The sequence below is a fragment of the Barbus barbus genome (assembly GCF_936440315.1).
Source record: "Barbus barbus genome assembly, chromosome: 47".
NCBI classification, from domain to species: domain Eukaryota; kingdom Metazoa; phylum Chordata; class Actinopteri; order Cypriniformes; family Cyprinidae; genus Barbus; species Barbus barbus.
Genome location: NC_136725.1, coordinates 20,523,666 through 20,550,312, shown reverse-complemented (window position 1 = coordinate 20,550,312; position 26,647 = coordinate 20,523,666). Strand labels below are relative to the sequence as shown.

Here is a 26,647-nt window from a genome sequence, read left to right as displayed (position 1 = left end):
AAAGTGTCTGCTAAATGACTAAATATAAATGTAAAATAAATACAAATATACATACATGCATATATATGTTATAAATTGAATATACATGCCATTTTTTTCAATATCTTTTTTATATAAAGTCATATATTAGGAAGGGGTCATCACATTTGGGGGTCTGTGGCATCGATGACATCAGCTACAAAGGAAGTTTGTTTTAGAGGCAGAGCGAGTATAAAAAGAACATTTTTTTAACATAACAAAATTGGTCATAAGGGTCAATTTTCATATGAATCATATGAAAGCTGAATATATAATCTTTCCATTGATGTATGGTTTGTTATGATCGGACAATATTTGGCTGAGATACAACTATTTGAAAATCGGTGCAAAAAAGTCTAAATATTGAGAAAATCGCCTTTAAAGTTGTTCAAATGAAGTCCTTAGCAATGCATATTAATCAGAAATTAAGTTTTTATATATTTACAGTAGGAAAGGTACTAAATATCTTCATGGAACATGATCTTTACTTAATATCCTAAAAGAAAAATCAATAATTTTGACCCATACAATGTATTTTTAGCTATTGCTACAAATATACCCATGACACTTATGACTGGTTTTGTGCTCCATGGTCACATTTACTATTATTATTTACTCTTCTATTCTAAATTTTAAAGCACTATATAGCACACTTGTCACGTTACCGAACAGATGTTTGGCACTGTGCACCACATGTGTGTGTCATTCATTGCATTAGACAGCCCACAAATGCTCTTAGTCACCATTAATAATAGCCAACAAATGCTCATTGGGTTCATTTGTGCTTTTTAACTTAGACAGTGTGTGGAGAACGGGGCCCACACACAGCGAGGATTCACTTGAGCCCTCCCACGCACTCTCTAAACCATCCTATACGCCATCAGGAGCCGAGATTGTGTGAGTGGAGCTCCCATGTGGCTTCACATTTCATTTACAAGGCATTCGCCTCTATTTTTCGCATGTCATTCAGTCTCTTCTGGCGAGCACAGGTGTGCAGACAGAGAAAATGATGAAGTTATATTAAAAACACAGCTCATAATTCTGCCTAACGTCAATATATAATATTTGTATATATAATACTGATTTACCCATCACCCCTACACCTCGTAATATCACAGTCTCTTTGTCCTCATGGCATCTTCGGCCCCCTCCTCTACTTTCTTTTCATCCGGCGGCTCATGGACTTTGATGGTGGCGAGGGGCTGGCGGTGGAACCCAGGGGAGCGGCGGTCAAACTCACAGCCCATGTTCTCTCTCCGCTCCGTAATGCACAGGCTGAGCGATCCGGTGCATGGAGATCTGTTAATAATAGATCACACGACAGAATGAGAGTGTGCAGCACATATGGAACTGAGGGGGGTCTGAGATACATAAACAACCATGGCAAATAGAAATTAAACGAATGAAATACACATCCGGCTCACATTATGAACTGAGTCACACACACAGTCTAGTCACTTTTATTATAACACAGATAATTTCAAAGCAGCTTCACAGTAATAAACAGGAAAATAAATATTAATTATGCAGGCTTCTTCAAATATGAGAACAATCAGCTATAAAAAAATATCAGCTGTATATCAGCTATAAAAAAAGTTATGTTTAATTAATTATTTAGTGTAAAATTCATGAATTCTGAAAGGAGTTTATAGGCACAGCTTGATCTCTTGAGAATAATTGATTTGAGAGACTGGGGATAGCTGTCACACTTGTTACTACAGTGAATATTTCTAAGAGCTGGTTTTACAGTATATATAAACAAAAGTCTTGAATGCAAAAATAAATAAAATCCACATTTGTACAGATATATAGTGGTTGTCACAGTGGAAATCTGCTATTTATTTTACTCTGATTTGAAAAGTATTGCACAACATATCTTTGTATAAAATGTAATCAAAGTACACACACACACACACACACATATATATTTATTTATTTATTTATTTAAAGTGCTATAACAAGTCTTGGTTAGCCTAACGCAGTACAGATAATTATTATTATTTTTATTTTATTTAAATAAAAATACATATAGATCAAATAAAATTAGAATAGAGAGTGCTAGAGTTAGAGGGTCAAGTAAAGATGGAACAGATGAGCTTTTAGCCGTTTCTTGAAGATGGGTAAGGATTCGGCTGCTGGGATTGAGTTGGGCAGGTCATTCCACCAGATGGGAACAGTTCATGAAAAAGTCCTTGAAAGTGTTTTTCTGTGTCTTTGGGATGGTCAATAATGAGTCGTTCACTTGAAGAACGCAAGCTTCTAGAGGGCACATATATATATATATGCACTGCCCTCCAAAAGTTTGGAAACACCCCAACCTTCCAACAAGACAATGACCCCAAGCACACTTCCAAGCTGTGCAAATCCTATTTGGAGAGGAAACAGTCAGCTGGCATCATGTCTGTCATGGAATGGCCTCCCCAATCACCTGACCTCAACCCAATTGAGCTACTATGGGAGGAACTGGACCGTGATGTCCCTAAGAAGTGTCCAATCAGTGTGAATCATCTTTGGGCAATCCTTCAGGAGGCTTGGAGTAATATACAGTATCAAGTCAATGTTTGAATAAACTGACAGCTCGGATGCCCAGATTATGCAGAGCTGTAATAGCTGCTAATGCTGGATATTTTGATGAATCGAAAATTTAAGTTTTTTCTATGTATAAACTGTTTATATAATAAAATATGTTTTTGTAGTTTGTGTTGTCCCTTATCAGTGCAAAATTATCACAAATTAAAAAGGATTCATATCAATATTGTCAAAAACCCCACTTTTCTAGAGCGTTTCCAAACTTTTGAAGGGCAGTGTATTTATATATATATATATATAGATATAACCTAGTCAACTCTTTCCTTAATGTATGCAAGTTTCACTTAAGGACTAAATAACTATTACAAAACTATAATATACCTCTATTATAGTCTCTTCCTTTAAAGCATGTTTTTTTTTTTCGCTTGCTAACCCAACAACTATGACAAAACTTGATGATATTCTATTTTTTGTTTGTTTTAAACTTTACTTCATAAACAAGATCATAATTTGGCTCTTTATTTACTCTAGGTTTATAAAGTAAATGAAACCACTACTATTAAACCACTTTATCTGCTATTGCTAAAGACCTTGCGAAAACATACTCATGTGACAACTTGCCCCGGTTATAAGAGAGGTTAATATAACATAAAAGACAACATATTTATGCATAATTATGAGTCAGCTTAATTCTGTTCCATTAAAACATGATTATAAAGAAGTGATTTTTCAGCAGGTTCATGCAGCAGGTCGGATCCATAATTAACCTGCAGTGATCCTGACTTAATTACTGTCACCTGATGAGCAATTAACTTCCTCTTTAAACATTCACAGGGGGCAAACTCACTCTTTCTTTTCTTTTGCTGTCCTAGAAGCAGCCTTAAGATATATTTCTGGTGAGAATATGTAACGAATTTCTAAATAATTCACGTTAAATACTGCACATTAAATTGGCTAATAAACATTTACTATATGTGTCTTTCAGTTTTCTGTTTTTGTTTCAAAATGAGCAAAACGGAGAAACCTTTATCCACTCTTTGGGGTAAGATCCTACACTTTTCGTGTTTTCAAGTAAGACATAATTCAAAACGTACTAGTAGGCTATTCTATATTAAATAATTTGTTGTTTCAGGTTGTGAACTCAATGAATCTAATAAAGAAGAGTCCTTCAAGACGGATGATACGAACCATCAACACCAGCTGGCACTGAGAACGGTTGGTTCGGTGACTTATCGAGGTGATGTTTAATCGGTGGTTATTACATTTAACCTGTTAATATTTGTTTTGAAGATGTGTCTGGGTCACACCGCTAAAGATGAGTTCAATATTGTGGAGTTGGTCACTGGTGAGGGCAACAGCAGCACTAAAGCGGTTCCGATAGCAACGCTACATGCTAAATCTATGCCTACGGTAAGAAACATTTTGTTTTTTTATGTAATTTCTGTGCAAACGTTCGCTCACTAAAATCATAGATGCACTGAGATGCCTCATTAGCAACTGTTTCTATGGGCCGCTATATGTAAGCCGTCTGCCATATTGCACAAACTAGTCTGTTGGTGTTTGTTTGATCAGTGTGTTACCCCTGTTGGTGTTGGTTGGAGTTTTTCACCCGACTGAACATGCTTATAGATAGAGTTGGTCGGTGTCTGTTGGTGCAGTGTGAACATGAGTGAGTTTTCATGATTCGAAAGCCAACAGCCAACTTGTTTGTTGGAGTTTGTTTGTGCGGTGTGAATTGGCCTTAAGTAGCGTTTTTGTTCATAGTGGATTTTTTTTTTTTGAGGGTTTTCACCCGGATAACTGGTTTCAATTTAACCCTCTGGTGCTCTTATGTATTTTTTTTTATTTAGACTTTAGGTAAAAGTCGTACGTGTGGTCAAAAATGACTGCTTTGGAAATAAATGGGAGGCAAACCTTTACTGAGAACTTAAAAAACCTAACTTCTCTAAAGCGTTCAAGATTTCCATCCCTTTAAGTTGGATACCTAATTTTCAGATCTATGCTCAAAAAGCAGTTCATGGGTAATGGATCATAACTATTCCATAAATGGCACAATAAAATGTCAACGCAAAATATTAAACGTTATTGAACTAAAATATAGTAGCCTATTCATTTCATTAAAAATAATTACCACGCAAGCAGCACCATAGGGTTAAACATCAAACTATTTTTGTGGAGTCTTTTATAACTTACCTTTTAATAGAGCTACAGTAATCACATTTCGCCTCCACAAGTCTGTATATACCATGAGATTTGATTCTCCATCAGGTCAACCTGTCTGGATTGGATCTTCATCCACCCGTGACCTTTCGCCTGAAGCACGGCTCGGGGCCGGTGTATGTCGGAGCGGAACATGTGGCCCGTGAGTGTTACTTTCAGCTCTATTTTTAGCTACTATCTGTGGGTGCTGTTAAGGCCAATGGATCTTGTGCCAAAATCTCTCCCAGTGGAGGAGTTCTCTGATGATGAAGAGCTGGATGAAGAGATGGATGAGGAGGTAGAAGAAGAGGAAGATATCGAAGAATCACCAGTTAAGAAAGTCACAAAAAATGGTGCTGGCAAAGTAAGGCCTCATCTCGTAGGTCACAAGTTGTTTAAACTTAATTCGTTCTAATTCTCACTGCTCCTTTTTATCTTCAAAGAGAAAGAAGCCAGAAAAGGGGGAGGATGAGTAAGTTAAATCTAACACTTTAATTGAGTTTTTATTTCTTTCATTAGTTTCTCAAAGCAAACTAATCAAGTGTTTTGTAAATGCAGGGAAGCCTCAGATGGTGACAATCCACCTAAAAAGGTACCTTTTTTTTTTTTTTTTTTTTTTTTTTTTTTTTAAAAGCCATGCACAAATGAGTAACATTTTGTTTCTTTCAGGGTAAAGGAAGAGGACGGAAGGCAAAGGTGTGACCAGGCAAGGACCAGTAGATGACATGCAAATTTGATCATGTAGAGACTCGAGCATTGATCATGTTCTTTTATTGCAGATGTGGCTGGGAAGCAGCACGCTCCCAGAAGGCTGCTGATGGACATTTGAGTTGGGAGCTCAAATTTCTCACTATGGTCCCATTGTAGTTATACTTCATGTCAATAAAACTGTTGGGAGGGGAAAGCAAACTTGTCTCATTTTGTCTGTGGAAGAAAGTATGATTGGGTTGGTGTAACACTGTCTGCAGCTGTCATCTTAATGTGACCGAAGCACAAATTTAAATCCAAGGCACTGCATTATAGTGATTTACCAGAGGTAAAGGTTAAGAAAAATCTTACTGTGGTAAAGTCACTGTAATGTGCTGCTTCAAGTAGATCTTGCATGTATCGAGCCTGGAAAATTTTCAACTACAAGTTAAACTCAATTTACAGCACTTATTGCATAATGGTAATGACCACATTGAATGACTTTAAAATTACAGTTTTAACAGAAGAGCTCTAAGTTTCTGCTTCTAAAACCTCAAATTGGCCTCTTTAACTTCCATTTTTAACATCTCACTGTACCCTTAAGGAAAACTAGTCAAAGCTATTATTTTTGATAACCTACATTATGCCACAAATGGTGCAATTCAGTATAACTGAACCTGGAATATTCCTTTAGCCTGTTTATGCCTGCCAAGCGCATTAATACAAAGCATTTGGACCCTGTGTTTAGCAGCTTCAAATACTGCTCTGGCAATTAAGTACAAATTTTCTTTACTCTGTTCCTAGGCAAATAAGGCTAGGTTAATGATTTGATTGCAGAAACCAGGTCAGCCTCAATTATGGCGAGCCTCTGCTCTCCATCTGACTTCCTCACTGGCAGACCTCAAGTGGTGAAAGTTGGCCAGTTCACCTCAAACTCCATCCTGAACGTAGGAGCCCCACAGGGCTGTGTCCTGAGTCCCCTGCTTTACTCTCTCTACACGCATGACTGCGTATCCTCTCACAGCTCCACATCTATTATCAAATTCGCTGATGATCCTGTGGTTCTGGGCCTCATTTCCAACAATGATGAGACCGCATACTTGGACGAGGTAGAGAGACTCACATCATGGTGCCAGGACAACTGTCTCTCTCTGAATGTGAGCAAAACTAAAGAGCTGATCATGGACTTTAGGAAGAGACAGCGGCGGCCCTACACTCCTCTTATGATCAGTGGGACCCCTGTGGAGAGGGTGAGTATAGCTTCAAGTACCTTGGTGTAAACATTTCCGAGAACCTGACTTGGACTACACACATCCAAACACAGGTTAAGAAAGCCAGGCAAAGACTGTACCATCTGCGACAGCTGAGGAAATTCAGGGTCTCACCAGCAATCCTGAAAACTTTCTATTCAGGGACCATAGAAAGTGTACTGACTCAGTGCATCTCAGTGTGGTATGGAAACAGCTCCAATCAGGACTGCAAAGCACTACAGAGAGTTGTGCGCTTAGCTGAGTGCATCTCAGGGTCTGCTCTCCCCTCTCTGCAGGACATCTACCTCAAACGCTGCAAAAATAGAGCTGTCAAAATCATCAAGGACTCAAATCACCCTGGTAACCAGCTATTCACTTTGCTTCCATCTGGTCAGCGCTTCCGTAGCCTGATGGCAAAAACTGAGAGACTTAGGAGGAGCTTCTTCCCACAGGCCATCAGGCTCATAAACTCTAACTCTGTGTCATAACATCACATGACTCCATGTAAATATCACCATATCAATAAGCTATTCATAATTTTTTCTACCTCATATTGCTGCTATTTAAATAGACTGTACAACTTTTTTGCACAATCCTGTTATACTACTATTTATGTCAACAACATAATGACCTGCACATTTATATTTATATTTTTTTCTACTTTTCTTTTTCTTAATATTTGTATTCTATACATTTGCACTGTCCTTGGAGCAGACCTGACTTACATTTCACTGCTGGTTATACTCTGTATAATTGTGTATGTGACAAATAAAAATCTTGAATCTCTTGATCTTGCTTCATAAGCACAATCACTGCTTTGTAAAACTGCTCTATTTCAGTTGTTTTCCTCTGTGAATGTAATACTGCTCTTCTCCTTTGAAAGGTCGAAGCAAATACCAATGATTCTGCTCGATGTTTTTATTTACATCTGTTGGAGTTCAACAAATTTGCACTGACTGCTGAGAGGGAAAGCAAGCGCTCGCTGGTCAAGATTCATTTCCCTGACCTGAAGCACCCGCGGGTATCAGCACAGCTCGAATAAAGGGCATGTTTACAGTGAGAATTTTAGGAATTTCAAGCGTTCACTTTAACATCTTTATTTGTGTGTACAAACAGTGCTCAAAATAAATCCTCAGTGTATTTGTGCTTCCAGTTAAATGTGCCTCAATGCATTCTGGATAGAGACGATTCTCCATGTCTTCATCTATCCTGTCAGGGGGAAAGAAAAAAAGAGTGACTAAGTGATTCGCATCCTTTCACAATTCAGTTTAGTTTCATGTTGCTCATTTTTCAGAGTTTTTGTCATTTAAAGGGGTCATAAGCTTTTTTTTTTAATAGCCAGTTTGTGACCATTTTCCTTAGTGTTTTTTTTATTTGCAGCTGTGCTTTTAATACATGTAAACATTCACTTTGCATACACTCTCAGAAAAAAAAGCACAAAAACTGTCAATGTCGGGGGTACCATTTCAAAAGGTACACTTTTGTACCTAAAGAGTGCATATTGGTACAGAAAGGTACTTCTGCTTCTTCCAATAAGAAAAAGCTTACAGACACTGTAGGTAATATCCTCCAATAATTATTATGCTATTAAAAAAAACTGTTAAACTTCCTTCTATACACCAAACTGATGTTTGTGATGTGCAATGTATGGGTGATCAAATGATTCTGACTTCTCAAAATCCCAGGTTTCTGACAACACAAATCTACGGATTTCAGAATATCCCTGGATTTTGGACTGGGGAAGAAGTTTCGAGTTTGCAAATAAGTTGCAGTATGTTTCAGTATAAATTCAAAAGATCAAGGAGAATTAGGTTTCTCTTGATATGACCCCCTTAAATGTAAAGCAGGCCAGTGCAGTTTTAAGCTTAACCTTGTTGAGTTTTCTAGTCGACTTCTGCTTTTTTCAGGTACTTCTTCATCACCGAGTTGACGTCCTCGCTGCCCTCGGCTTCCAGCCTCTCTCCTTGAGGCCCACGCCGCTTCTGAGATCCGCCAGAACTTGAAGAATCCGAGTCGGACTCCCTACGTGACGCTCTGGAGGTCGGCAACTCCCCAAAGTGCACACTGAGGGCTCGTCTCTGACCCGTTCGGGAACCGCTAGATGCCAGGCTGCTGGTGGACTGCGCTCGTCGGATGGCTGGGAGAATATCTGAGCTGGTGTCCCCCGCATCGACTCCGGCCCTCTCCTTGTCTTGATTCCCGAGGAGTCTGCGATTCTGGAACACAAGTGGTTCCGATCCCAATTGCGACTCTCCCGTTTCTGCCACCAGGCCACCGAGTAGACGGTGTCGGTTTGGTTGATAGGTGCCAAGAGGAGGCCTCGCTTTCGAGCTTGGCTCCTCCTCGCCTTCCTCAGGGATGGCCAGGTTGGACAAGTGGCGGCGGGAACTTGCGGTGGAGGTCACGGATGCGAGGGAGTCGCAAGAGCTGAAGCGGTTAATCTTTCCTGTGGTGGTTGTGGTGGTGGAGGATGTTGGGCCTGACTCGGATAGTGAGCGCAGGCTGGAGGCACGAGGCAGGTGTGGACTGGGAGGTTTCAGTATGCCATGTCGAGGCAGGTCCTCCAGACCCTCCTCTGCTTCTAGAGACAGTGCTGAGGACCTGCGGCGTAGCGTGGAGGCCCCTGTCGTCTGATAGATGGGAAGGGACACCGCGCTCCCCTCGCCCGCCTCCGAGCCTCTTTCCCACCCAGCGCGCTTCTTCCTCAGACCCTCCAGGAGCTCAGATAAGGCCGTGGATGACGACGCTCTGCCAAGACCACTGGAACTTTCTTTGACATCTTCATCAAGGTCTTGCGTGCAAGATCTGTCATAGGTAATAAATGACAGACAAAAACAGTGAATATAAATTAAAGGATGGTTATTAAATCATCAGTCTACCGGCTTTTCGAGATTCTGGAGTCTTTTAACATCTGCCAGTAAATAAAGCCGTGTTTATGAAGACTGCGGCATATAAGCATAATAAGCAACTACTGTAGATACTAGATTTCAAAGGTTTGTGTAAATCCAATGTTTAGTTGCTTGTTTCTAATGCAGATTGTGGGTTACACTTAATTTCGATAGTCCACTTTAGACATTCTACTAAGTAACTTTGCAAGTACATGACAACTAACTCTCATTAGTAGACGGTTATGAATGCCGGTTTGGTGACCATTAAAAAGTATTAGCAGATATTAACATAATTGCAAAGTTACTTATAGTTAGTAGAATGTCTAAAGTGGACTAGTGTGTTACCACAGATTGTTGCATCATTATTTGCTTTAACATTTATGCCGAGCTTGATCGAATCACATATGGTTGCATACAGATCTGTTATCGTAACGACATTAACCCACCCCCAAACATAATAACATGAGTCTATTTTATATGTACACCTCAGGTAGCTCCATAGACTACAATGCAACATGATTATGACGCCATCGCAGATTGCGTTTAATTTATCCTCACCCCAAACAACTGATATACAAAAGTTTTTTTTTAAACATTTAAAACAGTCCAAGCTTACCTATATACACATTGAATGTTGCATCAAACACATTCGTAAGGGAAAAAATGTAAATAATAAATCAACTCCACGACAGATTCTAAGTGATCAAAGGCTTAGGACGTTCCAATTCAGCCCATTGCGAAGGCTTCGCCTGTAGTGGTGAAGTACCTTGTGCAGCATAATCAATGACATACAAGTAAATGAGACAGAGGGAAATGAGCGAAGGACATAAAAAAATTAACTGGAATGCAGCCATAGAGTCCAGACCTTATGCTGAGGGTCTGGCTATGCATTACAGATGCATACACTACTTTTTTTTTTTTCTCTGGTGTTTGACAATTTCAGTTGCCTTTCATTGTATGAAAATCATTAATTCTTCAACATTTCTCCATTTGTGATGCACAAAAGTCAGTCAGTCATACAGGATTAGAGCCATGCTTGCTAAAAATGACTTCTTACCTAATCTGGCCTGGTGGTGTTACCTTGTTTATTGATGCACACTCATGCTTATTGATTATCAGGCTTCTCTTGCTATGTTACCTGAAACTGTAGGTGCTCATGGTGTCGGTAACAGACTGGCGGCCGGAACTGCTTCCTGCGTAAGGAGAAGTTCTGCCTCCCCGTCCTCCTCGTGGTACACCTGCCCACTGACGGATCCCTTCACCAACGTCTTCAGTACCCACACTGGATCCGACGCTGGACATGGTGTCGCTGAAATTCAAACCCCACGTTAGTGTGAAAATCATGCTTTCATGGGTAAGATTAACAGCTGTGCAACATGCTTTCCCAGCATAAGCGATCAAATCAATATAAGCCTGTATCAATGCATACATGACCTACATGAATACGATCGTGCACATGGCTCAAGAGGAGATCTCTCGTCATGGGTGTTGTAACGCCACACATGGGGGTGATATTAGCTCTGATATCCTCATTGCTACCCAGCAGGCCATGTGTGTTCAGTGAGCTGTGAGTTCATTAGTCTTGAGAGCGCTGTCATTCTCAGGGCTCATCAGGGCACAATGCACTGATCCACAGCCTGTTTACAGACTGACTAAAGCTGTTTGCTTGAGATCCCAAAACATAAGCTCCGTTCCAAGAGCTAGTGTGCTGCCTTGCTGCTAATTGCCAAAAGAGGCAGCTATCTTCTAATGGAGCACCCTACACTATTAAAAATGAAGTTTCTAAAAGGGGGGTTTCATAGCGATGCAATTGAACCACCATTTTGGGTTCCCCAAAAAAAACCTCTCGGAGATAATTTCTTAAAAGAACCATTTTGTTTCTTAGTGTTAAGAATATTTTAACAATTTGAAGAATGTTTTTCCATTATGTGTTGAACCTTATGTGCAATTGAAAGGTTCCATGGACTTAAAAGGTTCTTCATGGAACCATCCCAACAAAGCACATTTATTTTTAAGAGTATAGCCATGAATTCTCATAAGTGATTGATTTGGAACGCTCTGCATAGGCATATATTTGCATCTGCATTTATGCATTTGGCAGACACATTTATTTAAGTGATTTACATTAGATTCAAGGTATAAGTGTATGAATTCCTTGGGAATCGAACCCATGACCTTGGCATTGCTTCCACCATGCTCTACTGTCTGAAATACACAGAACTATGAGGAGCTTTTGGTGCTATGAAGTAAGTTTAGCTATTACACACAACTGATTAGTACAATTAGTTTTGCATCATCATGTTGCTAAATGATGCAAGAGCTACTCTACCAAGCATAAAATGCGCATTCACAAAAATATTGGCTAAAATTGCATTTTTTATTAGATTATTTTTCAGTACTGCATTAAGCATAAACAGTAGAGATCAAAAATAGAGAACAACCTATAATTTCCTCAATTTCAAGGTCACTGTTTAGCCCTATTTGAAGTGAACCTAACAGGAGTAAAAGAGCAGTTTTTAAGCACATTTGATAAATTAATTGTATTCTGAAGAACAGCATACAAGACTGAGATATTTGAAGTAGAACTCTGATCAAAATTAGAGAGCTCTTACAGATACCTCCAAGTTATTGGTGTTAATCTGGCACCTGGTGCTAATTTCCTTATTATATTAATTATATGACAAACCCTATTTAACTGCCAGCATTCCTGCAATTTTCACTGAGATTGCAAGATGAGTTAATCATAAATTAGTCGTTCCAAATCTGTGATTTCTCGAATATTGCAGGTTTACAATGACACTATTCATTCAAGTCCCCCAAAAAAGGCTGGTTGTCCATTTACGAGGATAAGATAAGACAGAGACTCTCAATGGGGAATCGGTTCAACGCTGCAGCTGGAATTGCTTGCCACTTGTCAAACATGTTAGTAGTACAGTGGTATACCTAATATTCCTTCAAATTTTGAGTGCTGAAGATTAACAATATTTCAGAAAAATTCAGTATTTATAGATTGTTCTCTTTCGATCTCCACATACACGAGTAAGGTAACAAAAATATTAATTTGCTTGCATGCCCTGGGTTCTCTCCTACCCTGCTCTTGTAATTGGACTCACTACATTCGTACAGAGATTTAAGACCCAAAGCTCTGAGCAACTGCAACACAGTTCATTTTATCTCCTTTTTCGCTTTCACAGACAACTGAAAGAGACGAGACGCAGGGGGTCTTCGGCTAACGCACATGCATTATTCAGAAGACAAAGCATATCACAGCTGGTGAACTTTTAAAAGGACTCGCTCGCACAGAGGAAAGCTTCTTGCATTTAACAAAGCAAAGTGGCAGTGTGGGTATGTTGCGGTTTTCGTCTGACAAGTAGGTGTCTGTTCACATCTGTCCAGCAGAGACTCTCGTCTATCTTCATTCAGACGTGTGAAAGGAAGCCGTGACCTTACACAAGTCCACACACACTTACAGCACTGAGCAACAGGCTAAGCAGGCAACATCAACAGCCGAATGCAGCGCTGGCCCATCCATCAACATTTGCTTGATGGAGAATTTTTAGACCAACGAGAGAAGGATGGTAATGCGTTAGACACCGCCAACACCATTAAGCCACAGTTCACAAAGAGACACCGTGCATTTATATGCAAAAAGAAACCGTACTGCATAAAGCAGTGCATTTCTTCATGTCGCAGCAGACGTTAATATATGTTATGCAACTAGAGCTGGATAACATAGGGAATGCATTTGCAATAATATATCTGGCAATATAAAATTAAGCATCCTAGATGCTTTTAATACACTTTTATTTGACTGTTAAGTTTCTTTAAGATCATTAAAGTAGTTACACAATCCTTCTTTGTCTTGTGATTTGTGAGTATGAGAACGCTACGAGAAAATATTCTACAGCGTCTGAGATTTAAATAACTAGTAAATACAGCTAGTAGGTTAAACAATGAATATTAAAAGGTAAATAAATTTAAAATACTATACTTTAAAAATAAAAGTAAATTATTTAAATATATATTTATTGAATGAAAAAAAAAAAAAAAAAAAAAAAAAAAAAATTATATATATATATATATATATATATATATATATATTATTTATATATTTAAATCAATATCAATTAGAATGTTCAACAAAAAAATCCTAAAAATGTAATATCTAGGAAAGCCAATAAATGCATTTTTTTTCTACATCGTCCAGTCCAATATGCAGCTACTGGCCTACTTTGAAGCCAATTGCTCATTCCCAAATGCAGAACATAGAAAATGAACACGGATACATGGGAGAGAACAACAACAGGATGGGGGATGGAGTGCTTACAGATCTTTCCTTCTAGAGAAGGACTCCACAGCCGTCTGCACACTGTGTGAAGAGGGAGACGCAGTCAGAGACACACAGGAGTGGAGCGGATAGCTAAAGTGGTTGGGGGTACGAGCAAAGCAAGCATATCGAATTTTCAGTGAAGTCTAAGCAGTCTGGCGGAGAAGATCAAAGTCTTGAACTCTGATACATCGGACTGCATTTTACTATGGGTGTCGAGGGAGGAAGGCATTATTGAAGTGCTTATAGTAGCAAAGCGTAGCCTTGATTTTGCACAGTGAGGCAAATCTCTTCACATTTCAGCTCAACTGAAAAAAATGAAAGCAATTACAAAGTAACAGCGAGAAGTAAAACTTCAAACCCAAAGGGAAGAAAACAGCATATCTCTATTATTTTCTTCCCTTTGGTTTTGAAGTTTTATAAAAACTGTGCATATACATACTATATATACTGTACATATGGAGTTGAGTTTGCCAAAAATAAATAAAATTAAAATTAAACAATTGAAATAAAAATTCAAAGTTAGATTTGATGAAAACCAAAACAAAATGCGAAAAAACAAACAAAAAACCCTAAATAAATCAAAACAAACAAGATAAAATAAAGCAACTCCAACTAAATAAAAAATTGTAAAGTTAAGATTAGCTGAAAAACAAAAGCAAAAAACCCTGAATTAAATTTAATAAAGTAAAACAGAGTAAAAAATAAAAAAATATAAAATAAAAAACAAGATAAATAAAATATAAAAATAAAATTAAATAAAGCAACCCTAATGAAATAAAAAGTTACTGAAAAAACAAAAACAAAATGCAACCCCCTTCCCTTAAAAATAGCACAAAACAAAACAAAACAAAACCAAAAGATGGTACTTCGAAAATCTACTGGAAATTATACACCGTTCAAGTATATAGCTAACTTTGTTCAACACACTATTATTTGTAAATAACCAATCACAATCTTGAATACTATATAGTTTGGATAGTATACAAACTGGTTTGCAGACAATTTGCTAGACAGAAAACAGAAACAAGAAAGGAAATGGCAAAGGTCAAGCGCATGTCACTAGCGATACCTCTCTGTATCACTTTCATCGCTGGACTCCACCTCCTCCAGCGCAGCTTGTAGATCAACGATTCGCCGGATCGATGTCTCTAGATCAGCTTGCAGGGTCTGTCTTACAGCGCTAAGCTCTTCCACTTGCATTTCCTGGAAACAGATAAGACAAGATCAAATCAGATAACCTGCGACGGCCACGCTGGATCTCCAGGGGAAATAAAGACCCTGCATCACGACAAGAGAAGTGTTTAATCACAAAATGTGCCTAATAAATTAACTGCTTGCTAAGGCTTGCATCGTTATTAAACCACTCACATTCTCTTCAGAAAACATAAAAATGTAACTAATTATATAAAGGCTAAGACGTTATGTAAATGAAGCATTCAGAGTTATTTTTATCCCTTTAACCTTAAAGGGATAGTTCACTCAAAAATGAAAATCATGTCATTAATAACTCCAAACCCGTAAGACCTCCGTTCATCTTCAGAACACAAATTAAGGTATTTTTAATAAAGTCTGTGAGCTCATGGTTCAACCATAATGTTTAGAAGCTATGAGAAGTAGATTTTTCTTTTTTTGCGCACAAAATATTCTCGTAGCTTCATAAAATTATGGTTGAACCATGTCAGATGGACTATTTTGCTGGTGTTCTTGGTACGTTTCTGGACCTTGAAAGTGGTAGTTCTAACAAAAATTATCTTATATAACTTAACTATATATATAACTTAACTATATATATATATATATATATATATATATATATATATATATATATATATATATATATATATATACACTTAATTTATTTTAATAAAAATATTAATAAAGTATTCAAGGAATATACTCAAAGGAAACCATTCATTTAATAGTTCTGTTTTATATTTTTAATGTAAATATATACATTTAAATTAAATAAATATTTAAATCCAATTAATTTAAATTCTTGTAAATATATTTAGATTTACCCTTCATATATATATATATATATATATATATATATATATATATATATATATATATATATATATATATATATATATATATATATATGAGAGAGAGAGATTTAATACTTATTATTTATTAATATAAATATTTATTAACAATTTTCTTGTAAATTTGTAAAAATAAACAAATTTATTAAGTATTTTTCTCCATTATTACTTATATTTTTTAAATTTATGTATATATATATATAAATCAGTGTATTACTGTGTTTTTTGGCAAGCCTTTCTCTTTAACTTCTGAAGTGCTTGTTTGCTAAAGGACAATCCTGCGTTATTGATCGCCAGCTCTTGTTTGTAGAATAATTTGATAATGAGCGCTGGAGAGCCAGCGGAGCGACTGATTACACGATTCATTTTCCTCTTCCCTTCTTTGTACGTCCCCAGTCTCTTGCTCTCCTGGACGAGCCGCCACTGTCTGTCTATGATTAATTCCCATTGTCTCCTCAAGGTTATTGATACAACAAATCCCATTCCGCTCCTCTCATCTCCATGACAACCACACCTTCACTGTTGCCCCCTCCCTTTCATAACCAATAACCTGGAGAGCCTCAGCATGTGTGTGCGCGCATGTCTTCGCATCGGGAAGAAACGCATCCCAGACTCCAGTCTTTGTGTATGTGCCCGGCATTGCTAACACTGTAGCTAATATTCATAATATTGAATGCCTTTGACTCTCAGCACGCAGGTCAAATTGCATTACAAGCCGGCAGGTGCTGTAATGACGCAGGGCCTCCTCCTTTGTGTTAAATTATGAATATTTAGAGGTTTTTCAGGAGAGATCTGTGTATTCTCATGGGTAATAACGTGTCAGGCTTGTGGGCAGCCACTAAGGGGAAAATGCACCGAGCGGCTGTAGATATGAATACATTAGTTATGAGGACAGCCATTCAATGTGCCGTGGAGTTTCACAAAAGCAATTTTAACACACATTCTTAAGATAAATTCAAGGATCAAAAAGGAATGCACCATTTTTAATTTCAATATATTACAGAAATTAAAGATTCAACACCTGTATTTGATATTAATCTTAGGGATACACAATATTTCAGAACAATATGAGTAATTTAATATTTTTTTTATTTTATTGGTGTCGATACTATTGTTCAAAAGTTTAGGGTCAGTAAGTATTTTTTTTTTTTAAAGAAATTGTTTTAATAAAAGACTACTTTTATTCAAAGATGCATTAAATGATGCATTAAATTGATCAAAATCATTATTAATCAAATCTATTCATCAAAGAAATGCAAAAAAAATTATCATGGTTTCCAAAAAAATATTAAGCAGCACAACTGTTTTCAAGCATTGCTAAAATTAAGAAATGTTTCTTGAACAATAAATCAGCATATTAGAATGATTTCTGAAGGATCGTATAACACTGAAGACTGGAGCAATGATGCTGAAAATTCAGCTCTGCGTCACAGGAATAAATTACATTTTATAATATATTAAAACAGAAAACAGTTGTTTTAAATTGTAATAATATTTCAGAATTTTATTGTTTTTGTTGTATATTTTATTAAATAAATGCAGCCTTGGTCAGCAGAAGAGACTTTCAAAATAAATCTCACTGACCCCAAATGTTTTAACACCGATATATACTGTATCAGATATTAAATTTTGCATATTTATACATTTTGATTACCTTTACCATCCTCTCACCATCAAGGTTAACATTTATAATATACTAAAATATATAAATAATAATATAAGTGTAATCTTAAACTAAATTGATTATTCAAGCAATGATCCATTATTTATTTATTTTGATTAATGAAAGAAAATGAAGGAAAATTTAATTGTGACCAAAATAAACATTAATAAATAAATAAAATAAAAAACAAAAGATACTCACCTTTTAGAACTTCCATAGTCATGATAAACTACTACTTGTGTGTTAAATATCGTAAAAATAAATAAATAGAATAATGTGTTGCTTCATCAGCTACAGCGGAAAGGTGTGTGTGTGTGTGTGTCAATCACCAGCTCCATGCGTCGCCGGCTGCTCTCCTGTTCTCTGATGCTCAAGTCGTCCATTTCCAGTTTCATATCCGCCAGTCTCTGCTGATAGTATCGGGAGTTCTCCCTCTCCCTGGCCTCGGCCTGGGCCGCCTGCTCCAGCTCCTCACCCAGCCGCACCACGCTGTCCCGCAGACGCAGAACCAGCACCTACACACACACACACACACCGTAAAGATCCTCTCTGAGAAAGAGTATAACGCTGTTAATGGGTCTGGACTGACCTCAAATCTCTTGACCTGTCCTCTATGGAACTCCAATTTGTTCTCTAGATCACAGATACGGGCTTCTTGCTTGCTTACGATGCTGCGGGTCACCGTGGACGACTCTAGAAACTGCACACGTGCTACACTGGTCTGCAGCTGGGAAGATAAGCACCGCTGGGTTACGACCAGTCAACAAGTCAACAAAATACAACAATATTTCTACTCCACGTTCACAACAGTCTTCCTCAGTGCAAGTTAAAATAAAAACATAAGTGAGAATAGATGTTGTGTGTCCCTACAAAAGACTGTTTCCGTCAGCGACTTTTTGTGACTTTCTCACAATTCTTAATTTTTTTTCCTTGCAATTGCGACTTTATATCTCACAATTCAGACTTTTTTCTCAGAATTGTAAGTTTATTATTTCACACTTATAATTTTGAGTTTATAACTTTTGTCTTTAAATTCTGCATTTTGCAATTGTGTCCTGATCAAAGTTTTTAATCTTACAATTCTCCTTTTTTCTCGCAATTGAGTTTATATCTCATATTTCCAAGTTATAAAGTCATAATTGTGAATTTGCATCTCACAATTATGACTTTTCACAGAATTTTGAGTTTACATCTAGTATTTTAAAATTTCTTTCCTGTGAATTCTGTTTATATTTTACAATTCTGTTTGCTTATTTGTCTGTTTATATTATACAATTTTGATGTTTTCTTGCAATTGGAGTTTGCATTTATGTAAACTGTTAGATAAAAAGTTGCAACTACCTATTAATGTTTTATATTCTATGGTGGAAACAAGCTTCCATAGTGTCCCAAATCACAATACACTGAAAATAAACTCATTTAAAAAGTGTTCTACTTCTGATGGATTTCTTAAGTACAACCCGAATTCCAGAAATGTTGGGACATTTTTTAAATTTGAATAAAATGAAAACTAAAAGAATTTCAAATCACATGAGCCAATAATTTATTCACAATAGAACATAGATCACATAAGAAATGTTTAAACTGAGAAATTTGACAATTTTATGCATAAAATGAGCTTATATCAAATTTGATGCCTGCTACAGGTTTCAAAATAGTTGGGACGGGGGCATGTTTACCATGGTGTAGCATCTCCTCTTCTTTTCAAAACAGCTTGAAGATGTCTGGGCATCGAGGTTATGAGTTTCTGGAGTTTTGGTGTTGGAATTTAGTCCCATTCTTGCCTGATATAGGTGTCCAGCTGCTGAAGAGTTTGTGGTCGTCTTTGACGTATTTTTCATTTAATGATGCACAAAATGTTCTCTATAGGTGAAAGATCTGGACTGCAGGCAGGCCAATTCAGCACCCGGACTCTTCTACTACGAAGCCATGCTGTTGCAATAGCTGCAGTATGTGGTTTTGCATTGTCCATGATTTCCAACAAGAATGCCAAATTTGGACTCGTCTGACCATAGAACACTTTTTCACTGCCCACAGGACAAAACGGCGCTTCTGGACCATGTTCACCTTTTTGCATGATAGAGCTTTAGTTGGCATCTGCAGATGGCACGGCGGATTGTGTTTACTGACAGTGGTTTCTGGAAGTATTCCTGGGCCCATTTAGTAATGTCAATGACAGAATCATGCCGATGAGTGATGCAATTTCGTCTGAGGCCCGAAGATCACGTGCATCCAACAAAGGTCTTCGGCCTTGTCCCTTGCGCACAGAGATTTCTCCGGTTTCTCTTAATCTTTTGATGTTATGCACTGTAGATGATGAGATTTGCAAAGCATTTGCAATTTGACGTTGAAGAACATTGTTTTTAAAGTATTCCACAATCTTTTTACGCACTCTTTCACAGATTGTAGAGCCTCTGCCCATCTTTACTTCTCAGAGACTCTGCCTCTCTAAGACATCTCTTTTATAGCTAATCATGTTACAGACCTGATGTTAATTAACTTAAATTAGTTGCTAGATGTTCTCCCAGCTGAATCTTTTCAAAATTTCTTGCTTTTTCAGCCCTTTGTTGCCCCCGTGCCAACTTTTTTGAGACCTGTAGCAGGCATCAAATTTGAAATGAGCCCATTTAGTGGATAAAAGGTGTACAATTTCTCTGTTTAAACATTTGTTATGTTCTCTATGTTCTGTTGTGAATTAAATATTGGCTCATGTAATTTGAAAGTCTTTTAGTTTTCATTTAATTCAAATTTAAAAAACGTCCCAACGTTTCCAGAATTCGGGTTGTATTTTGCATTATTTCATTTTACTGCTTAAAAGTAGGAACTTTGCTAACAGAAGCGCAGTACATAGTTGTAGTAAGCTGTGAGTCGGCCCATGTTGCTTTAACATGTTCATATGTGCCTGCTCCACGTGTGAATGGACATCTAATGCATCACATCTATGTCTCGGTGTGTCTGTCTCACCTCCTCATGTAGGGTCTGTCTCTGTTTCTTCAGCTCCTCCATTTCAGCCTGAAGCTCTCGGATCTGAGAGATATCACTGGAAGACTGGGATAAACAAACATGTTTAGTTGGCTTTGGGATATTTTTCCCTTTTAACATAACCTCACACACACACCAGTGTTGGAGAAACTACTTTGAAAATGTTTGTCAGAAATCTTAAATGAATGCAAAAGGAACTTCTTTCATAATCTGAAACCAAATCTAATGGGATCAAACCATAAGAATCTTCTGAAAATCAAATCTTACTGAAATACTAAAATCTTAAAGAAAATATTTTTTTTTTATAGCCATAAACCTTATTTTGCTATGAAAAGAAAACATCTAATGATGTTGCCCAAGGACTGGAAACACTATTAAGTGATGACTCAAGTGAACAAATAAACCATTTTTTTTACCAGTTGAAATGAAATGAATCACTGATTTACTTAAATGAATCAGACTAGAGAGAAAGGATGCTTTAGGATTGTGTGCAAAGCAATGTGACAAATTATAGCATTTTGTCACGCTTCACAACCGCGTGATGAAAAAAAAACAGCTCATTATTGGAAAAGCTGCACTATTTTGAAAACAGCTGAGCGACTGTCATATCTCCCTGAGAGTGATGTAACTCCAGCAGACCTGAGCGATGAGGGCTTTGTGCTTCTTCATGAGCTCGTTGAGATCCTCCTGGTCTTCCTCCAGCCTCTTCATCAGGTCCGTCCTCTCGTAGCGTAGCTGAGCCAGCTGCTCATCCACCTGAGACAACAGACAGAGAGCACTGAGGTAAACCTGAGGTTAACCCTTTGCTCCTTTCATTTCATGTCTCGGGCCTCACCAGGCTCTTCTGCTTGCAGATGCTCTCCAGTTCGATCTGAGCGTTTTCCAGCTCTGCAGCCAGAGTCTTCTGTGAGCTTTCAGACTCCAACCGTCTGGCTTCACTGTCCTCCAGCTAGAATACACATAGACAAAACTCAAATAAAGGGAACTACAGAAATATAGACCACCAACGGGTGTTGGACAATATCAGCATAAATCCTTATTATTTTTAGATGAGTTTGTATTGACAAAATAAACTATGCAAATATACACCACCATCAAAAAAATTAGGAATAATTAACTTCGAAGTCTGCTCTGCACAGCAAGGCTGCATTAATTTGATAAAGAAATAATACAGTAAAAACTGGAGTATTGTTAAATATTATTACAATTTAAAATACAGAGTGTCTATTTACACTAAGTGCAAATAGCCCGCCTTGTTGGCAGAGGCCATTTACACTAACTCTGCCCACCAACATGAGATTGGGCCAGTCAACATTATAAAGGACAGTTGTCAGTCATCTGCTCTTGTGGCGCAGATGGTAAAGCATGTTTCCTACTCCTTTTGACGCAATCGACCCGGGTTCGAATCCGAACTTTTTTTCTCCCTTTTCAGGAAATAATCAAAAAGTTGAAAATAAAGTATCGGGTAGGGTAAGGGTAGGTGTAGGGAGGGCTTTTGTCCCAATAAGGTGGCATCTATATAATAATTTGAATTAAAATTAAAATTTATACTAAATTTATATTAAAATTAATAGTTATTATTGCATACTGTTTTATAACGTACTACAATACTGAGGTGCAGATAATTGCCACTATTTGCAATAAGTAGTATAAACAGCAGAAAAATCCTGCTATTTTAACAGTGTAAATACAATCTATAGCTATTTGCACAGTGTAAATAGCATATCACTAAAAAATACTGCTATTTTCACTTAGTGTAAATAGCATCTATTAATATTTATACAGTGCAAATAGCCACTGCCTTTAAACTGTCATTTGGACCTTGAACCGTTTGGGTCCCAATGAAGTCCATTATATGGAGAAATGTTTTCATCAAAAATCTTTAAAATAACTGGTTTCTATTTGAATATATTTTAAAGCGTAGTTTATTCCTTTGATCAAAGTCTTCAGTGTCACATGATGCTTCAGAAATCATTCTAATATTTTGATTAGTTGTTATCAGTGTTGAAAACCGTATTATTATCATTATTATTTTTATTTTGGACCAGTTTAAACCATCTGCGGTCTATTTTAATCCATCTCTGTGTTCTAATTGGTTGGTTGTGTTTTAACCTTAACTGTCAATCAACCAGTAAAGTAATAAAGGTGATTTGACCCAGTAATCTTCAAAAAAATAAACATAGGCCAAATTTAATCAAGTAATCAGCCATCACAGCTGCTTAAGGGATATGTCTGACATGATAATGAAGCTATAAGGATTTATGAAACCTAGGGTTTTCTAAACTTTTGGAGGGCACTATACATATGCACAAGCACTCAACTTGTATTTCATCATTTTAAGTGACACTTAATAGTTAAAGATGCTTTCCTAACTGTGCTAGGGTTGTGTGAGATGAATCTCGATTAACTGCATTTAGAAAATTAGCAGAAATTCCTGTAGAAAATGTGATTGTAGAAATGTGATGATCATATTTGGCATAATAAAGCTTATGCCACAAAGACTTCAAAGACAAAATATATTCATTATAATTATTACTATATTTAGTACATCTCAAACTAGTGATTGACAGGCCCTTGACAGATAAGGGCCTTTTAATTAAGAATACAGATATACAGAAACCAGAATGGTCAATAGTATATTAATTTTTTTTAATGAAAGTATATATATATATATATATATGTGTGTGTGTGTGTGTGTGTGTGTGTGTGTATAGTAGTCAGCATTTGAAGGGGATCAAAAAAGTTAATCACTGTTGTCCTAAGACAAGAACGCATTTTGGTTTTGGGTTTTAGGACAACTTTGATGAAAGGATTTGATCCACGTAAAATGTTGACTAGTGTGTGTGTGTATATATATATATATATATATATATATATATATATATATATTTTTTTTTTTTTTTTTTTTTTTTTTTTGATAGATATTGGCTTTTTATTGGATAATTGAGATATACAGAAACCAGAATGGTCAATATATTGTATTTTTGATATTTTAACATTTTAATAATAATAATATAATATAATATAACCTAACATAACATAAAATAATATAATATGTAAAAAAGACTGCAAAGATTTCACCATACACAATAAGATTAGCAGCATGTATTAAAAGATTATTTATAATATTTAATGAATAGCTAGAACATTACTTAAAATGTACTGGGCAAATAAAGGTTATGCCACAAATATGCTACATGCAGTTACGGCGGGACTTTTGAAGAGCGATAATGTAAAGCTGTTTAAATCTGTGCGTGTGAGCCGTGCTATGAGGATGATGGGATGGCAGTGGCACCTGGCAGCGCAGTCTCTCCAGCTGCTCCTTGGCACCGGGGTCGTGACCCTGCCCGGGCTGTTCAACGGTGGACAGCAGAAGCTGGGCATCACCGAGCAGGGCATGTGTGCGCTTCAGATCCCGCCTCAGCCTCTTCTCCACGTCAAAGTCTCTGTGGCCCACCTGAGACCAGAGAGTGAGAGAGATCGATACATTACATTGAAGCACAAACAGAAAGCCTTTACACTCACATTGCGGGAGAGAGATGGACATTTCTGGATAATGGAGGTGACTTTTACACCATAGGAACTGAGTAATGATGCTGGACACATGAACACAGAGACATTCAAACTCCTGCCTGTGGACAACTGAGTAAATCCCAGAAGCTCAATTAATCATTATGGCTTCATATATGAGATGATTTGTAAGGAATGTGAATCTCAAATTAGTGCCTGACAGATATGAGCTTTTTAAGGACCAATATAATATAATAATAATAATATAATATAATATAATATGAATGAAGACAGACAACATCATTCCCTATAAGACCAGCAACATGATTCATTACATTTACTAAATGACTATATTTACTACATATTATATGAAAACAATGAAACGTTATTATATTTTATTATACTATATATAAAACAAGATTACCAAGACGGACATCATCATGCAAAATAAGATCAGCAACATGTATTAAAAACACAATTTATATATTATATGATACTATATTACATTACATTGCATTGCAATGCAATGCATTCTATTCTATTCTATTCTATTCTATTCTATTCTTCTATAAGATTCATGCAAGATCATGCACAATAAGAACAGCAACATGATTCATTATTTATTAAACTGCTATAATTACTAAATATTATATTAATGAAACATTATTATATTATATTAGAACACATAATATAATGTAATAATATTAGATACAGACACAAACATCATCATGCACAATAATTCCAGCAATATGCCCTGGAAAAATCAATACATGCATGAAAACCAGGCGCTTTACACATCCGCTTACTCAATAACAAATTCATTTTGAGCAGCAGTGTTTACGTGCAGCTGGGGTCATAAACCGGGGACGTTTTTAACAGCAGCAGATGAGTAGCTTCATCATATCGATCTCGGTAGTGATCACGCTCAGTCACATTAGAGAGCTCACGACGGCCCGAGGGCAGGACGTTCAGGTCGAATGCGTGTACAGTATCTCTAAAGGACCCTCTCAGCGTAGCACAAGCTGTTAGCTAAGTTTAGCACAGGGCACATAAGCAAGAGCATGTCTAATGGTAAAAAGATCCCCAATAACCACTAAAAGTAACAGTGTACAAACTAATATAGTCCCAGCAAACATGCCAAAAGCATTACGAAAAGATTGCATAAATGTTATGAACATCAAAAATGTTAATGGAATGCCCTTATGATATTTATAGCTGATAAAAGTACAAACAATGTTCAAACATTGCATTTTAATGTCTGATATGTTCTGAATGCTGTTACAAGAACATCCTTCTAAATAAAGGAACTTGAAAATAAAGGATAATAATAAGGAACTATAAAGGAAAATAAAGGAACTTTTTTCAACGTTTCCAATAATTTTTCTCATGTTCAAATAATGTGGATAAAGCAGTATTTTGTGCTTTCAATAGTAAATCAACAATTTGAATGTTGACATCCAAGTATTTTAAGTTTAATATATATATATATATATATATATATATATATAATGACTTTCCTTTTGGCCTGTCACCAATCCCTCGTAGTTTTTGACCCTGTCCCACTTTTAGCATCCAGTCACTTGCTGAAGGATAAAACCAAGCCCTGGCCTACAGATTTTTCTCTGAAGTATGTCACATTTTAGAAGTAGAATGGGGTAACTAATATAATTTCATGCTGGCGTTAAGCTGTTAATATAAATGAAGTTTGCTGAGCTTTAATATTTCCACAAACAAACTGTAATGAAGAGCACTGACAGATGAGAGAAGAGACGTGTAGATTCAGAGCTGGGCAGTCTCTAGTGCTCTTATATCAGATCAGAGAGGAACGTGACAGCTTTACAGATCCTCATAAGCCTTGATGTGACTATAACTCTGTGATCTATCAAGCAGCGCGTCTAACCAAATGACACCACATACTGTTTTTAATAAATATCACGCCTGGAATGCTATGAAACTTACAGAGGTTGTTTACAGTGTGTGCAAGCAAATGTTTCAAATCTTGCTATCTATGATAACATTTTATATAATGTTATATGCAATGTTTATATTTTGTATATACAATGTTTTTTAATTATACAATTTTTATGGTTGTGTGTGTGTGTTACCTGTTCACACAGTGTGGCAATCAGCCCCTCTAAGTCATGCTTCTCATGAACCACCATCTGTTTTTCCTCATATTCCTGTTCCAGTTGCATCTCCAGCTGTCGGAGCTGCACACACACAAACACACACAGAGGCAGACAAGAAAGGATGTTTGAGACAGCGTTGTAAGGTGGTCTGTCGAGCTGTAATTCATTCTGCATCCCTCACCCGCCTCTGTGAGGACTTTTGCACGTCCTCCAGTTCCTCGTCCTTGTCCTCCAGCTCCTTTTGATGGATCTGCTTCATCCTCTCCATCTCCATCTCAAAGCGCAGGTGCATCTGTGCAGAACAGAGTTCAGATGGTCTGTTTGTGTTACTGTGTCTTTAAGATTTATGTAAATGTGGGCGGTCACATGTTAATGTGCTCATGGCTATCATGGCATAACCTTTTCAATAGGTCAAAT

The 26,647-nt window shown here is 36.9% G+C and overlaps 2 protein-coding genes across 4 annotated transcripts in view; one reads left to right on the top strand and one right to left on the bottom strand.

The window, feature by feature from the left end:
• Positions 1–3,552: 3,552 nt before the first annotated feature.
• npm2b (nucleophosmin/nucleoplasmin, 2b) lies at positions 3,553–5,448 on the top strand (the record flags this gene model as incomplete). The annotated part of the gene is made up of 8 exons (XM_079410461.1): positions 3,553–3,589; positions 3,680–3,762; positions 3,838–3,957; positions 4,816–4,909; positions 4,995–5,110; positions 5,190–5,218; positions 5,305–5,338; positions 5,416–5,448. The coding sequence occupies 8 exons, from the start codon at positions 3,553–3,555 to the stop codon at positions 5,446–5,448; spliced, it is 546 nt and encodes a 181-aa protein (XP_079266587.1).
• Positions 5,449–7,364: 1,916 nt separating this feature from the next.
• The window catches only part of LOC306865705 (unconventional myosin-XVIIIb-like), a 55,435-nt gene continuing 36,152 nt past the window's right edge, over positions 7,365–26,647 (bottom strand). For 2 of the 3 annotated variants that reach the window (XM_079410459.1, XM_079410458.1), the window contains 12 exons: positions 26,412–26,522; positions 26,207–26,311; positions 23,887–24,048; positions 21,427–21,540; positions 21,231–21,347; positions 20,574–20,657; positions 18,199–18,336; positions 17,939–18,124; positions 14,971–15,104; positions 10,710–10,880; positions 8,554–9,488; positions 7,365–7,892 (listed from right to left, as the gene is read on the bottom strand). In XM_079410459.1, the coding sequence (XP_079266585.1) occupies positions 8,567–9,488; positions 10,710–10,880; positions 14,971–15,104; positions 17,939–18,124; positions 18,199–18,336; positions 20,574–20,657; positions 21,231–21,347; positions 21,427–21,540; positions 23,887–24,048; positions 26,207–26,311; positions 26,412–26,522 (2,244 nt within the window). In that variant the 3' untranslated portion in view covers positions 7,365–7,892; positions 8,554–8,566. Of the gene's footprint in view, positions 7,893–8,553; positions 9,489–10,709; positions 10,881–13,898; positions 13,941–14,970; positions 15,105–17,938; positions 18,125–18,198; positions 18,337–20,573; positions 20,658–21,230; positions 21,348–21,426; positions 21,541–23,886; positions 24,049–26,206; positions 26,312–26,411; positions 26,523–26,647 lie in introns of all 3 variants that reach the window. The other variant, XM_079410457.1, reaches the window with a different exon arrangement.